Raw genomic sequence first — 16881 nt, forward strand, 5'->3', positions numbered from 1 at the left:
TGTTCTGTTATTGGTTGTAGTTTAGTTAGCAGGATTTTTGCACTAAAGTTATGGAACATTCTTATGATTTGTCTGATTCTTGCATTATTACCTAGAATACACATACATCCTACAGGTGAAGAAGCCTGGTGTGGAGGTCCTGGGCTGGTGGGGTTACAAGTAGACCGGTTGGGAGGCCGGTTGGATGTACTGCCAAATTCTCTAAAATGACATTGGAGGTGGCTTATGGTAGAGAAACCAAAGCGACTAATACGCCTTGCTCACAATGATTAGTGTCATATCACAAAACAGTATGCAGCATCATCTGGATGTGTGCAAGAAATGTTCAACATTCACCTTATGCTACCATTTCTGTCAAGCTGTCTACCTGTACAGTTTGACACAAATGTTTGATAAATCCAATGTACTGTACTCACTGCAACTGCCTCTGTACTGCAAATGCAGCGTTCCATTGGAAATTAATGTACTTCTAGTGTACCAAAATGCAAAGGACCTGTCGGTGTGATCGTAAACCACAAGGGATTAAAAAAAAAAAAGTATTTAACCTTTAACAAGGCAAGTCAGTTAAGAACAAATTCTTATTTACAATATCGGCCTACCAAAAGGTAAAAAGCCTGCGGGTGCTGGGATTAAAAATAAATTACATTTAAATATTGGACAAAACACGCATCACGACGGAGACAACACTACATAAAGAGAGACCTAAGACAACATAGCAACACGGTAGCAGCACAAAACGGTATAAACATTGGGCACTGACATCACAAAGGGCAAGAAGGTAGAAACAATACATCACGTAAAGCAGCCACAACTGTCAGAAAGAGTCCATGATTGAGTCTTTGAATGAAGAGATAAAACTGTCCAGTTTGAGTGTTTGTTGCAGCTCGTTACAGTCGCTAGTTGCAGCGAACCGTAAAGACGAGCGACACAGGGATGTTGCTATTCAAAATTGCTATTTGTCATTTTATTTAGAAGTGGCCATCCTAAAAGGACATATCACTCTTGAAATGTTTATGGACACAGTAATGCCTTGTTAGGATGAATAAATTTCACTACCCATTTATGCTTATGTGCAGATTTTAATATGAAGTCCGTTTAAAAAAAACAGATTGTCTTAATCTGTATCGGATGAATTGAGAGATGTGTCACCACTCAATGTCTTTTGTTTTACTCTTCCTGTTAAATTGATATCCCAAGTATACACAAAGGGTGAAAAAGTTTTTTTGCTTTGGGGGCTTTTAACAGAATGTGACTGCCAGAACGGGTGTTGTATGTGGAGGATACACAGTGTAGATCGCCATCTGAGGTGCACCAGATGGAGCCTGTGTCATTACAGACATTTGGCATCCGATTAGTAAACCTAGAGCGTTGTCCGGTCGGAGTAAAGCAGGAGGAGGAGCCGATTCTAGAGCTTTGTGCTGCTGTCACTGTCACATTCTGTGGTACACACTCGTTTTGGGCCTGCGTCACATGCTCCGACTCTAGCGCTGCAGCTCATCTACAGTATTCCTCCTGACCTGACTGGATAGAGGATACGGTCGTTGTGTGAGGTCCTGTGGTTGCAGGGAGAACGCACCTTAGCTCTCTTCTGGTCTAGTCAGACATGTTGATTACATGGTGGTATTTATATCTTACAGCTCGGGGCATCCTCCAACAAAGCAAGTATTTGTTTGTTATTGTTTGTGCCTAAAGTAGTTAAGGGTTTCCTGCTAGGATCGACAAGCTCTGCACGGTGATATGGTGTTTCTGTTGATTGAATGGTTGGTTGTGTGTGTGTGTTTAAGAATCGGGTGTAGGTGGTAGTAGGCGAAAGTCATGCAGGACTAAAGACTAGAATCAAATGTCTAAAACCTTAATCTCTAATCTCTGGGCAGTGCTGTCAGCCTGCCATTTTAAAGCGACGCAGGTTATTTTTTGAGTGCATCAATTATTTAATGAAACCCAAATGAATCCTAGCTGGGTCAGGAAAAGTGTTTGTCCTGCTTGTGTCTGATGGTTCACTATTGTGTCTCTTTGGACATGTAAAAGACTTACATTTTATGTGTCTGACCAGGTACATTCTCTCTCCCCCCTTTCTCTCCCTCTACCCTTCCCTCCTCTCACTCCCCTCTTTTCCTTTCCTATGTCTGCCCTCCCCTTGCATCTCTCTCTTCCTCTCTCTCCCCTCTTTTCCCATCTCCTTCCCCCCAGCTTTGAACATGGCCTCTATCCTTCAGAAGCTCATGACCCCCCTGGTCAGTGGGAACCCGGAGCCACCCAGGAACAAGGTGACGGTGGTGGGGGTCGGCCAGGTGGGGATGGCCTGTGCTGTCAGCATCCTGCTGAGGGTAAGACCCGACCTGCTCTCTGTTGTTGACTGACTCGTGTCAAAGACATTGCTACAGTATTATGTCTAGTCTAACCCCCACCCTGAGTTACAGTATAACCTGTCTAGTCTAACCCCCACCCTGTGTTACAGTATAACCTGTCTAGTCTAACCCCCACCCTGAGTTACAGTATAACCTGTCTAGTCTAACCCCCACCCTGTGTTACAGTATAACCTGTCTAGACTAACCCCCACCCTGAGTTACAGTATAACCTGTCTAGTCTAACCCCCACCCTGTGTTACAGTATAACCTGTCTAATCTAACCCCCACCCTGTGTTACAGTATAACCTGTCTAGTCTAACCCCCACCGTGTGTTACAGTATAACCTGTCTAGTCTAACCCCCACCGTGTGTTACAGTATAAACTGTCTAGTCTAACCCCCACCCTGTGTTACAGTATAACCTGTCTAGTCTAACCCCCACCCTGTGTTACAGTATAACCTGTCTAGTCTAACCCCCACCCTGTGTTACAGTATAACCTGTCTAGTCTAACCCCCACCGTGTGTTACAGTATAACCTGTCTAGACTAACCCCCACCCTGGGTTACAGTATAACCTGTCTAGTCTAACCCCCACCGTGTGTTACAGTATAACCTGTCTAGTCTAACCCCCACCCTGTGTTACAGTATAACCTGTCTAGTCTAACCCCCACCCTGTGTTACAGTATAACCTGTCTAGTCTAACCCCCACCGTGTGTTACAGTATAACCTGTCTAGACTAACCCCCACCCTGTGTTACAGTATAACCTGTCTAGTCTAACCCCCACCGTGTGTTACAGTATAACCTGTCTAGACTAACCCCCACCCTGGGTTACAGTATAACCTGTCTAGTCTAACCCCCACCCTGTGTTACAGTATAACCTGTCGAGTCTAACCCCCACCCTGAGTTACAGTATAACCTGTCTAGTCTAACCCCCACCCTGTGTTACAGTATAACCTGTCTAGTCTAACCCCCACCCTGTGTTACAGTATAACCTGTTACTACTCATCTCTCAGTAGTCTGTATTACACAAACATTCCCTCTTTATTAGTGTCATAACAAGGTTCTTGCTATGCTTTTGTGCTGTGTTATTGCTCATGTAGGAACACCTCGTTCATTGTGTGTTCAACTAATTTATAAAACATTGGTTTTTAGAAGCATACATGCAAATGATATGTAATCAATAATATTACCATTTACTTATATGAATGACCTGAATTGGGGCTATCTCTCTGCAGGAGCTAGCTGATGAGCTGGCCTTGGTGGACGTGATGGAAGACAAGCTGAAGGGAGAGATTATGGATCTGCAGCACGGCAGCCTCTTCCTTAAAACATCCAAGATAGTCGCAGGCAAAGGTGAGTCTATAGCAATGGGACACTAGGTAACCAGAGAGCCAAGATGGCCACCCTCTACGTGTCAAATGTCTTTGTGATATTCAGTACCCTTACTGACTGAGGGGACCACGATATAAATAAGTGTTTTGACTTTTTAGTATAATTCTCAATTTTATTGGTCACGTTGTCTTTTGATATGTTATACATGTCCTAATAAACTGAACTTGTTCATTTGTCTCCCGCGGCCAGACTACTCTGTGACGGCTAACTCTCGCATCGTCGTGGTAACGGCGGGCGTACGTCAACAGGAAGGAGAGAGCAGGTTGAATCTGGTTCAGAGGAATGTCAACATCTTTAAACACATCGTCCCTCAGATCATCAAACACTCCCCCAACTGCATCATCATTGTGGTTTCCAACCCAGGTACTCACTACACACACACACACACACACACACATACTAGTGTTAGTGACTCCAATTATTTGTTAAAGCAGTGTAGTCTAAGCCCAGAAGTCTCTCCCTGGCCATAGTTGATGTGCTGACCTATGTGACCTGGAAGTTAAGTGGCCTGCCCAAGCACCGCGTCATCGGCAGTGGCACCAACCTGGACTCCGCCCGATTCCGTTACCTGATGGCAGACAAACTGGGCATCCACACTACCAGCTTCAACGGATGGATCCTGGGAGAACACGGAGACACCAGCGGTAAGTGTCCGGTGTGTGTGTGTGGTGTGAGCGTGTGGTGCATAATTAGGACAAATTAAAGAACACACACTCAGGAAGTCAAGACAAGTGTGTGTTTTTATTCCATTCAAATATGCTTTAGAATTCTTCTACTATAAATAGTAGCAACCCCCTCCTTTAGGGTTACTGTGATAAAGGTGAGACGTGAGAGCCCTGCTAATCTATCTGGGCCTTAAGGAGTTAAGTGTTAATTAGGTTAACTGTGTGTGTGTGTGTGTGTGTGTGTGTGTGTGTGTGTGTGTTTTAGTGCCTGTGTGGAGCGGTGCTAACGTAGCAGGCATTAACCTGCAGACGCTGAACCCTGACATCGGTACTGATGCTGACCAGGAGAACTGGAAGGAGACGCACAAGCAGGTGGTCGACAGGTAATGTCGGCCTACACAGTCTTATTCAAGCAACCTGTTATCTCTATTGCTGTTGGTGTAAATCGATGTCATTTGAAGTTGACATTTCTGTAGTTCTGCTCTCTCATTGTTCTGGAGTTGTGCTCAAGGTCACAACTGCAATCTGGTTGCCTGCTCACTTCCACAATCATTTTTACTGTCACCCCTGGGATTCGAACCGGCAACCCACCGGTTACTCCCCTACTTCTCGAACTGCAAGGCTACTGAGATTTAAAAATGTGACTGTGAGTTTCAGTGCCTATGAAGTGATCACGCTGAAGGGCTATACTAACTGGGCCATTGGCCTGAGTGTGGCTGACCTGACAGAGAGTCTGATCAGGAACATGAACAGAATCCACCCTGTCTCCACCATGGTCAAGGTAAGGAGGACACACACAGTACTGTATGTGTGTGTGTGTGTGAGAGTGTAGAATGTGTGTTAGTGTGTAGACACTTATCTAATGTACAAGCACACACCTACACCCACATATTACAGCATACCCATAATGCACAACACACATACTACCGTTCAGAAGTTTGGGGTCACTTAGAAATGCCCTTGTTTTTGAAAGGAAAGCAAATGTGTTGTCCATTAAAATAACATCAAATTGATCAGAAATACAGTGTAGACATTGTTAATGTTGTAAATGACTATTGTAGCTGGAAACGGCAGATTGTTTAATGGAATATCTATGTAGGCGTACAGAGGCCCATTATCAGCAACCATCACTCCTGTGTTCCAATGGCACGTTGTGTTAGCTAATCCAAGTTTATCAATTTAAAAGGCTAATTGATCATTAGAAAACCATTTTGCAATTGTTAGCACAGCTGAAAACTGTTGTTCTGATTTAAAGAAGCAATAAAACTGGCCTTCTTTAGACTAGTTGAGTATCTGGAGCATCAGCATTTGTGTGTTCGATTACAGGCTCAAAATGGCCAGAAACAAATAACTTTCTTCTGAAACTCGTCAGTCTATTCTTGTTCTGAGAAATGAAGGCTATTCCATGCGAGAAACTGAAGATCTCGTACAACGCTGTGTACAACTCCCTTCACAGAACAGCGCAAACTGTCTCTAACCAGAATAGAAAGAGGAGTGGGAGGCCCCGGTGCACAACTGAGCAAGAGGACAAGTACATTAGTGTCTAGTTTGAGAAACAGACACCTCACAAGTCTTCAACTTCAACTGGCAGCAAAACACTAGTCTCAACATCAACAGTGAAGAGGCGACTCTGGGATACTGGCCTTCAAAAACAAGGACATTTCTAAGTGACCCCAAACTGAACAGTAGTGTGTGTGTGTTACATACAGTAGATATAAATACATCCACACAAATAACTACACACACACATACCTACACTGCTCTAAAGTGTCCGTGCTGTTGATCTTCAGGGCATGTACGGTGTCAAGGACGAGGTGTACCTGAGTCTGCCGTGCGTCCTGAACGCTGGGGGCGTGGCCAGCGTGATCAACATGACCCTGACGGATAATGAGATCGGCCAATTAAAACAGAGTGCTGACACACTGTGGGGCATACAGAAGGACCTGACGGATGTGTAACAGAACAACAGGGGGCGCCACACTCCACTCACCACCAGGTTGCGTCCCAATAATATCTCCTTTGTCCTGAAGTGTGGACTCCTTCACAATTTTCGAATCTACAAAATGTATCTAATCTTATAATCTAGATTCACACAATCCAAAAGCATTGGATCGCTGGAGGCATGGGCCAGTGCGAGTTTACATCAGTAATTTCCTTTCAAATCAATGAAGGGAAGGGAACTAGTGCACACCTTTGGAGGAAGGATCGATAATTGGGACAGAGCCCCACTCTCTTGATCACCTATAACTCAACGTTTGCTACTTAGCAGACAGTCGCTTTTATCCAAAACGACTTTCAGTACAGGGAATGCATATATTTTCAATGTGTATTTGTTCCCTGCGGTAATTCCCTTCATTCATTTTAAATGTTTGAATTCACTACTGTAAGTCGTTCTGGATAAGAGTGTCTGCTAAATGACGTAAATGTAAAATGTAATTGAACCTGAAACTTTCCCATTGCTAGCACTGCACTACGCTCTTAACTGGGCTACACAGTAAAGAAATTACTCAACTTCCAAAAATACACTGTCGGTGTCACTGCTCCCATTTTACACTCTAGTACTGTTCTTAGCTTCCCTGTCATCTGGGGGGGGGGGGGGGGGGGGGGGGGTTACCATAGAAATAGGATCTAGTCGTTCTATTTCTATGTTGGTCTCATGGGCACTTGGTGTATGGGTTACTTTGTACATGACTGCTTTACTGGAAAAGGGGCCAATTACAGCGTCTTTGGGTTGGTGAACAGCACTATAAAAATAACATTTATTCAGGTGTGGGATCAGCAAAAGCCTCAGTCATTTGTCCTTGTCAGAATGAAGGGAAATACAATCTGTCAGTCATGTTGTTTGATGTGTAAATGAATAAAGCAAGATTATTTATTGGTCCTGCCTCATTTCTTTAGTTTTCAGGGACAGAATCATTCTTAATCAATGGTAATTTATTTGTTTCAGATTTATAAACATGTCTTCTGTAAAAGAAAATCGCGAGTCCCATATGGTGGCGCACAATTGGCCAGGCGTCGTCCGGGTTTGGCCGGGGGCGGGGTCTACTTAGCTCATCGCGCTCTAGTGACTCCTTGTGGTGGGCTGGGTGCCTGCAGGTTGACTTCGGTTGTCAGTTGAACGGTGTTTCCTCCGACTCATTGGTGCGGTTGGCTTCCTGGTTAAGCGGGCAGGTGTTAAGAAGCGCAGTTTGGCAGGTCATGTTTCGGAGGACGCATGACTCAACCTTCGCCTCCCGAGCCCAATGGGGAGTTGCAGCGATGAGACAAGATCAAAAAAGGGGGGTTGTGGCCTACTTATTTGAACTGTATTTTTTTTTTTTTATAATGATTTAAAGGGCCAATCAGCAGTTGAAACAATAACAAAGCATCATCCCCACCACTGTTTCACTAAAAAGCTGAGAGATGGGGCTAGAGAAATGTAATTACTCTGAACTTCATAGACCGCTATGGATGCAAGAACTGACAATCCATTATATCAAATTACAGTTTGAATCACGTTTTGAGGCTATTCAGTGTTTGTTTACAAACATTGGAGTAAAAAAAGCGTATATTTTGGGTTCTGATTGGATATGACACTTGAACTATACTCTTCGAAAATCAATGGGAGTACAATATCATGAATTTTAAAGGGTTTGGCCCTTTAAGGCATGCATTAACACTTGTTAACACTGACCTTTTATAAGGGGTGTTTTCAGTTATGCTCAGATTGGGCCCCAAGCCTAGGGTGGAGTGTCACCGTACTGTTTTCTATTAGACAGATTGTGCCTCTAGGTGCAACCTAGAAAAGGTTAAATAAAAATTCTGTATGAGGCAGTGTGGTGCAGGACAACAACCTCTCAATGTGAGCAAGACAAAGGAGCTGATGGTGGACTATAGGAAAAGGAGGGCCGAACAGGTGTAACAGTATAACTTTACGTCTGTCCCCTTGCCCCGACACGGGCGCGAACCAGGGACCCTCTGCACACATCAACAACTGACACCCACGAAGCGTCGTTACCCATCGCTCCACAAAAGCCGCGGCCCTTGCAGAGCAAGGGGCAACACTACTAATAGGTTTCAGAGCAAGTGACGTAACTGATTGAAACGCTACTAGCGCGTATCCGCTAACTAGCTAGCCATTTCACATCCGTTACACTCACCCCCCTTTCAACCTCCTCCTTTTCTGCAGCAACCAGTGATCCGGGTCAACAGCATCAATGTAACAGTATAACTTTAAACCGTCCCCTCGCCCCGACACGGGCGCGAACCAGGAACCCTCTGCACACATCAACAACGGTCGCCCACGAAGCATCGTTACCCATCGCTCCACAAAGGCCTCGGCCCTTGCAGAGCAAGGGGCAACACTACTAATAGGTTTCAGAGCAAGTGACGTAACTGATTGAAACGCTACTAGCGCGTATCCGCTAACTAGCTAGCCATTTCACATCCGTTACACAGGCCCCCCATTAATATCGATGGGACAGAAGTGGAGCGGGTCGAGAGTTTCAAGTTCCTTCGTGTCCTTATCACCAACAAACTATCATGGTCCATACACACCAAGACAGTTGTGAAGAGGGCACGACAACACCTTTTCCCCCTCAGGAGACTGAAAAGATTCGTCATGGGTCCCCAGATCCTCAAATAGTTCTACAGCTGCACCATTGAGAGCATCCTGACCAGTTTCATCACCATCTGGTATGGCGACTGCTTGGCATCCGACCGTAAGGCGCTACAGAGGGTAATGCGAATGGTCCAGTACATCACTGGGGCTAAGCTTCCTGCCATCCAGGACCTATATACTAGGTGGTGTCAGAGGAAGGCCCAAAAAATTGTCAAAGACTGCCAGTCACCCAAGTCATAGACTGTTCTCTCTGCTACCGCACGGCAAGCGGTACCGGAGCGCCAAGTCTAGGACCAGAAGGCTCCTTAAAAAGCTTCTACCTCCAAGCAATAAGACTGCTGAACAACGAATCAAATGGCCACCTGGACTATCTACATTGACCCCCCCCCCCTTTGTTTTTGCACTGCTGCTTATCGCTGTTTATTATCTATGCATAGTCACTTTACAAATTACCTAGACTATCCGGTACCCCAGCACATTGACTCGGTACCGGTACCTCCTGTATATAGCCTCCTATTGTTATGTACATTTATTGTGTTACTTTTTTATTGATTTGATTTTAGTTTATTTAGTAAATATTTTATCAACTCTTTCTTGAACTGCATTGTTGGTTAAGGGCTTGTAAGCATTTCACTGTAACCCTAACCTGTTGCATGTGACAAATACACTTTGATTTGATGGATGGTGTTCAGAGTGGTGTGATGGCAGTGTCCAAAATGGTACCCTATTCAGGGGTCAAAAAAGTGTATTTTATAGGTAATAGGGAGCCATTTTGGCCACAGGCCATGTTAAGTATGGTGGACTGTCAGTTAAGTTAGACTACTTTTGTTTTTTATCACCTCAGAGTTTATGAATGAAAGTCCAGCACAGAACAAAGCAAAATAGTTGTTCAGGAAAACAGCTCAAGTGACATTGGAGAGCTTTAAACATTTAAAATAAAATATTTGATTTACTGCATTAATAATATAATTATAATAGTTTTATTCAATGAAATACCAAATTGGTATTACATTAACAGTACATTATATTTCACAACATGAAAAATGTATCGTTTAACATTGTAGTTGATATTCCACATTGGTTGGTCTTGAAAATATAAATCATTTTCCCTGGCTGCAAAGAAAAAAATCTACTGCATGTCATTATGTGAAACTGGGACAAGCTAAAGAGAGATGATGCTAAAGAGACCTTTTCAGACAAATCAGCGTTCTCCCTGCGGGTCACTGTCAAGACACCACACATATCAAACACTAGAATGTATAGACACATACAATATACAAACCCATATTCAGCTGATTTGATATTGTGAGAAAAATTAGCTATGGAGGGAGATATATACAGGAGAGAGAATCATGCTCATGTAAAGTGTAAAGGAGAGAGAATCATTATATTGATAGGTACTTGAATTGGACCATATTGCTGTCCTGCCAGTGCATTTCTAAATGTAATGAGTACTTTTGGGTGTCAGGGAAATTGTACGGGAGTAAAAAGTACACATTGTCTTTAGGAATGTAGTAGAATAAAAGTTGTCAAAAATATAAATAGTAATGGAAGTACAGATACCCCAAAAAACTACGAAAGTAGTACTTCAAAGTATTTTTACTTAGTTACTTTACACCACTGAATGTAATAACATATATACATACTAATTACACATTCACATAATGTAACAAAATGCATAAATAGTTGTATTGCCGAACGACTATTTGGGCAACCATAGACGTTACACAATCACTTTACTCAAGAAAAAAGAAGGATCTTTGTGTGCCTTTTTAAGTAGAGCATGGCCTGAGAAGAACAGTTTCTCCGCTGAAATCAAGGACAAAAGGTATGTTACTGTAACTTATTTTCAATACCCATTCAATCTCAACCAAAATTCTAGTTTTGAGCAGTCTGTAGGCTGTGCCTAAAATGCTGTTACCTTGGGGCACGCTCCGAGAAGGAGACACCAATGTCACCAAGAGTAGCGCGAGGGAGTCGTTGAGGTGTGAACACTTTGTAACAAGAAAATGTTTTTGTCTTTATATCATTCATTATTTTGTGAGGAAAATATTTGTAGGCTACTGTAAAAGCACCCTGACATACCAATATGGGTGCATACATTTTTGGGGGGGGAACATGTCCCCACAAAACAGAATAAGAATACAATTGAAAACTCTTTCAGCCACCAGTTGTCAATGAAAAGTACTATTATTCAAAATGCATTTTTTTAGCCCAGAAGAGAGCTCAGATTCTGATAGAGTATATCAAAGCACATCAGTATCGAGCCAAATAGTCTACTCACTTTCATTTCTATAGGAGGTTTTTATTCAGTTGCTCTCCACTAAATATGGTAGTTGCATCTATAACAAAAGCCGTTGGCTTCTTAACCGTCTTCACTAGTCCCTCATTAGCTTCTTAACTGTCTTCACTGGTCCTTTATTAGCTTCTTAACTGTCTTCACTGGTCCCTCATTAGCTTCTTAACTGTCTTCACTGGTCCTTCATTAGCTTCTTAACTGTCTTCACTGGTCCCTCATTAGCTTCTAAACTGTCTTGGCTGTCCCTGGTCCCTCATTAGCTTCTTAACTGTCTTCACTGGTCCCTCATTAGCTTCTTAACTGTCTTCACTGGTCCCTCATTAGCTTCTTAACAGTCTTCACTGGTCCTTCATTAGCTTCTTAAATGTCTTCACTGGTCCTTCATTAGCTTCTTAACCGTCCCTGGTCCTTCATTAGCTTCTTAACCGTCCCTGGTCCCTCATCAGCTTCTTAAATGTCTTCACTGGTCCCTCATTAGCTTCTTAACCGTCCCTGGTCCTTCATTAGCTTCTTAACCGTCCCTGGTCCCTCATCAGCTTCTTAAATGTCTTCACTGGTCCCTCATTAGCTTCTTAACCGTCCCTGGTCCTTCATTAGCTTCTTAACCGTCCCTGGTCCCTCATCAGCTTCTTAAATGTCTTCACTGGTCCCTCATTAGCTTCTTAACCGTCCCTGGTCCCTCATTAGCTTCTTAACCGTCCCTGGTCCTTCATTAGCTTCTTAACTGTCTTGACTGTCCCTGGTCCCTCATTAGCTGTGAACTGGGTATTATTATAACCCATTGTACGCTAACTGTGAACTGTCATTACTCCTGAGACAGAAAGTTCATCCACAGGTTGGAGATATCCGATTCAGATTTAAAAGCTTGTAATTGTTTGGTTTTTTTGGAGGGGGGGGGGGGGGGGGGGGGGGGGGGGGGGAACTCTTTCCTGCGTTATGGACAGTATCCATGCAGTTATGGGGAGCATTAACATTTGATCTTTGAACTTTCATTAGGGCATACATAGAAAACAGAGTATGTATAACCTGTGTTCACTGGATTATCCCGTTTATTGTTCCTAATTATACATGTTACGAATGAAAGGGGGATACCTAGTCAGTTGTACAACTGAATGCATTCAACTGAAATGTGTCTTCCGCATTTAACCCAACCCCTCTGAAACAGAGAGGTGCGGCGAGCTGCCATAATCGACAATCCAATTTAAAGCAGAATTTCCGGTTATTTTAATCTACATTACTGTCATCTGAATTTCATGTGTCATTAAAACAAATTTGTCTGACAAACAGAATTTTAAAAACATACTTTATTTCAAGCATGTATTTACAAAAGATACTATACATTGAGTAAAACATCTCTCTGACAACAAGCCTCTTAATACATTAAATAGCAGTATCTGGGCTGTAGAGACACATTTGTAGTATTGGAGGCATTTGTTTTAGCTCGCGCAGTGTCCCGGGTGGGTGGAGATTTCCTGTAGGACCAATGGAATAGTCTCAAATTTGAAAATTCAGCTCACAAGGTGCCCTGGACGCGCTAAAACAAATGTACCCGTTGTGCGCTCAGGGCTATTTATCTACAACAGCTCCAGATACCATTCATGGGCAGGTGTAGCAGGTGTGTATTCAGTGACGCTGAACATTCTGAACATTGCAGATAGAAATAGAATAAACAGAGCTGACATAATTCTCTGACAATCATATCTGTTCTACTCTATACATTTCTATCTGAGCGTTCTGTAATGCTACAGCCTCCAGAATAGGCCCCAGGTGTAAAACAAGCTGTGTTCTCAACAGCCGTACAAAATCTTCAGAAACGCTTCTTCATCATCAAGGTAACCCAAAAAACATTTTCTTCGTGACGCTACAGGCACAACATTCCAATCTAGAACATATCTATCAATGTAGAAGGCATCTGTAACAGATTCCAAACTCCTCCATAGAGATGTCCATTCCAGTGGTTGGTCCAGTCACATGTGAATCATCATCATCATCAGTCGATCAGGAACGGACAGTAACACAAAAAGGGCCCAATTCACCCATTGGGCTTCGAAATAAAGTAGTCCTTTAGTAACAATGTCCATCAATGGCAACCAGGTTACGAAGCCGTTTCCTTATTGTCAAAATAAACTTTACGATGCCAGTCGTATTCATACACCTGCCCAAAAGAACATTATATTTCTTTGAACAGAAAGAGGTTTTTGATTCACAGCTTTGACCTTTAACTTGTGTTGACCAATAGTAGTTGACCAGTAGGGAACAAAGTCCCCATTATCAATAGAGTTAAGCGATGTAATATCCTCCAATCCAAAGGTTGTCACTGTTATACCATATTGTTGCTGTCGCTGACTTTGTCCACCAACTGAAGAAGAGAGAATTTGATTATCAGTAAACCACAATCTTACCAATTCAGGGGCTGGTTTCCCGGGCACAGATTAAGCCTAGTCGTAAACTAAAAATCAAGCTCAATGGAGAATCTCCATTTAAGCACTTTTTAGTCAAGGACTAGGCTTAATGTGCATCTGGAACCCCCCCCCCCCCCCCCCCCCCCCCCCCCCCCCCCCCCCCCCCCCCCCCCCCCCCCCCCCCCCCCCCCCCCCCGAAAACAGGCACAGTGATGAAAAAAAGCAAGGAGACAAAAACATCTGACTGGCAATTCTATGAACTTTGCCACATTACACACAGCAAATAAACGTGATACTTACTCCACTAATCCCTGGGAGGTTGAGTATGGACCCGAGGACAGGCACCCTCCTGATGAAGCCTACTGCCACTGGGAAAAAGCCCCTGGAAAGAGAAGAGAGTGGCATAGAGAGGTGAGAGACTGAGGAGGACTATCATTTAGGGTGAAATTCAAAAGTATTTTTCTTGATTCATCACATCCTTGATACATCACCCCCCCCCCCTTCCCAAAATATCAGAGGGAAGCAAACGGGAGAGCACTGGAGGAGAATATATAAGGTTGTTTCTCCTCCAAAGCTCTCATCGCTTCCCTCTGATATTTTGATTAGACAAGGAGAGAGGAAGCAAGGAAAAAAACTTGAGATTAGCCCATTTTTTGACCAACTTTCATTTCAGACCAACTCACCTGAATAAGAGGAAAAATCCATAGATCTCCAGCACCACTCCAATGATGGGCCAGCCAATCAGAACCACGACCACCCCCCCCAGGAAGAAACTGGTGGCTTTAAATTTGTGTCTCTGGAAGAAGAATTTGAAGGTACGCTCCAAGCCGATGACAAAGGCTAGGCCTGCTACAAACAATATCTGACACACAAACACAGGGAAAATAAATGAACAGAGGATTGGCAGTACTAGCCTGGCTGCATCCAAACTGATTTATACTGAACTAAAATATAAATTCAACATGCTACAATTTCAAAGATTTTATCGAGTTACAGTTCATATATGGAAATCAGTAAATTGAAAAACATTCATTAGGCCCTAATCTATGGATTTCACATGACTGGGAATACAGATATGTATATGTCGGTCACAGATCCCTTAAAGAAAATAGGTAGAGGCGTGGATCAGAAAACCAGTCAGTATCTGGTGTGACCACCATTTATTTGCCTCATGCAGCGCAACACCTCCTTCGCATAGAGTTGACCAGTTGACCAGAGTTGATTGTGGCCTGTGGAATGTTAACCCACTCCTCTTCAATGGCTGTGCGAAGTTGCTGCATATTGGCTGGAACTGGAACATGCTGTCGTACACGTTGATCCAGAGCATCCCAAACATGCTCAATGGAAGACATGACTGGTGAGTATGCAGGCCATGGAAGAATGGGGACATTTTCAGCTTCCAGGAATTGTGTACAGATCCTCACGACATGGGCTGTGCATTATCATGCTGAAACATGAGGTGATGGCGGCGGATGAATGGCACGACAATGGGCCTTAAAATCTCGTCAAGGTATCTGCATTCAAAATTGCCATTGATAAAATGCAATTGTGTTTGTTGTCAGTAGCTTATGCCTACCCATACCATAACCCCACCGCCAGCATGGGGCACTATGTTCACAACGTTGACATCAGCAAAACGACACCATACACATGGTCTGCGGGTGTGAGGCCAGTTGGACTTACGGCCAAATTCTCTAAAACAACGTTGGAGGTGGGTTATAGTCGAGAAATTAACATTATATTCTCTGGAACCAGCTCTGGTGGACATTCCTGCAGTCAGCATGCAAATTGCACACACCCTCAACTTGAGACATCTGTGGCATTGTGGTGTGTGACAAAACTGCACATTTTAGAGTGGCCTTTTATTGTCCCCAGCACAAGGTGCACCTGTGTAATGATCATGCTGTTTAATCAGCTTCTTCATATGTCACAACTGTCAGGTGGACGGACGGATTATCTTGTCAAAATATAAATGCTCACTAACAGGGATATAAACACATTTTTGCCAAACATTTGAGAGAAATAAGCTTAATGTGCATATGGAACATTTCCGGGATATTTTATTTCAGCTCATGAAACCTGGGACCGACACTTTACATTTTGCGTTTATATTTTTGTTCAGTGTAGCTACAGTTCACTGTTATTTCACTTCAGGTGAAAGGTAGTGGTGAGGTAGTGAAATCATTTTGGATGCAAAGCTAGTGCAGTACAGTATGTCATATCACTAAATTTAGCTATACAAACTGCTGGAGGTCACATACCAATAATACCAGCTAGACAGGTCCTGACACGTGGTTTGATCAGAAACCCTGATAATAGTGTCACTAAGGAAGTGTCGCCATGCATTACAACAGAGAATCATCAAAGGCCTCCACAACAATAGCTGAAAGTGTTTCTTCCAGAGAAAGGAGTATAGCAGCAGAAATACGTCATTATTGTTACTTTACCATAAAGAAAGTTGGTGCACATACACACAGAGGGGCATCTATGGCATACGTCATACCATTATGATTATGTAGGCTTGGGCTGTAACTCACATTTCATACCATTATGATTATGTAGGCTTGGGCTGTAACTCACATTTCCAATGGCAAGAAGAACTTTGTCAAAAAACAGGACCATACCGAAGAAGAGGAAGAACACGCCAAAGCCTGTCAACCCCATCCCGATCTCTGTGGAGCCAAAATAGATGTCAATACATAGTGAACTTACGCTTTCCATTGACATTGACACCTTCATTCATCCATCCATTCATTCATTCATATGGGCACTCAGTCTGCAGATCTGGGAACTCATGAGTACGAACTACAGTACAGATTCTTCTAACTAGCGATGCCTAGCTGCAATGATATGACTAGCATTGAAACTCATAAAATAGGGCGATAGGCCCAACTGGTCCCATTCATTAAATTATGGCTAGCTAGAAGAAGTAGTACACAAAGCGAAGAAACAAGCTTAAAACATTTAATTTATAAATTAAATGGTCTTACTTTGTGAATCCGTTAGAGAGATCATTTTGGCTGCAGTGTAGCAATTGGCCAATAACTACTGCTCATTCAATAATCGTTAGATAGCTAACTAGCAGTCTCTGTTGTGTGAAGCTTGTTGACAGCAGAGGAGAGAAGCTGGCGCCACGTCTTCTGGAATCACGTACGTACGCTCAAATGATACGTTCGC

General features: G+C 43.2%; 2 protein-coding genes across 3 annotated transcripts; one reads left to right on the forward strand and one right to left on the reverse strand.

The window, feature by feature from the left end:
* The first annotated feature begins 61 nt into the window (after positions 1-61).
* On the forward strand, positions 62-6997 carry LOC120066473 (L-lactate dehydrogenase B-A chain-like). 2 transcript variants are annotated; one of them, XM_039017871.1, is made up of 8 exons: positions 62-1658; positions 2191-2327; positions 3582-3699; positions 3928-4101; positions 4209-4382; positions 4669-4786; positions 5061-5184; positions 6194-6997. In XM_039017871.1, exons 1-8 carry the CDS (start codon positions 1604-1606, stop codon positions 6359-6361), a joined length of 1068 nt encoding a protein of 355 aa, XP_038873799.1. In that variant the 5' UTR covers positions 62-1603; the 3' UTR covers positions 6362-6997. The 2 variants fall into 2 exon arrangements, with proteins under 2 accessions (XP_038873799.1, XP_038873798.1); XM_039017870.1 differs by having other exon boundaries at positions 62-2327.
* A 5600-nt stretch (positions 6998-12597) lies between these two features.
* Positions 12598-16848, reverse strand: LOC120066478 (vesicle transport protein GOT1B-like). The gene is made up of 5 exons (XM_039017877.1): positions 16695-16848; positions 16285-16376; positions 14388-14566; positions 14005-14086; positions 12598-13661 (listed from the first exon to the last, which is right to left on the reverse strand). The coding sequence occupies exons 1-5, from the start codon at positions 16717-16719 to the stop codon at positions 13623-13625; spliced, it is 417 nt and encodes a 138-aa protein (XP_038873805.1). The 5' UTR covers positions 16720-16848; the 3' UTR covers positions 12598-13622.
* Between the last annotated feature and the right edge of the window lie 33 nt (positions 16849-16881).

Source organism: Salvelinus namaycush, chromosome 21 (genome assembly GCF_016432855.1).
Source record: "Salvelinus namaycush isolate Seneca chromosome 21, SaNama_1.0, whole genome shotgun sequence".
Lineage (NCBI taxonomy): Eukaryota > Metazoa > Chordata > Actinopteri > Salmoniformes > Salmonidae > Salvelinus > Salvelinus namaycush.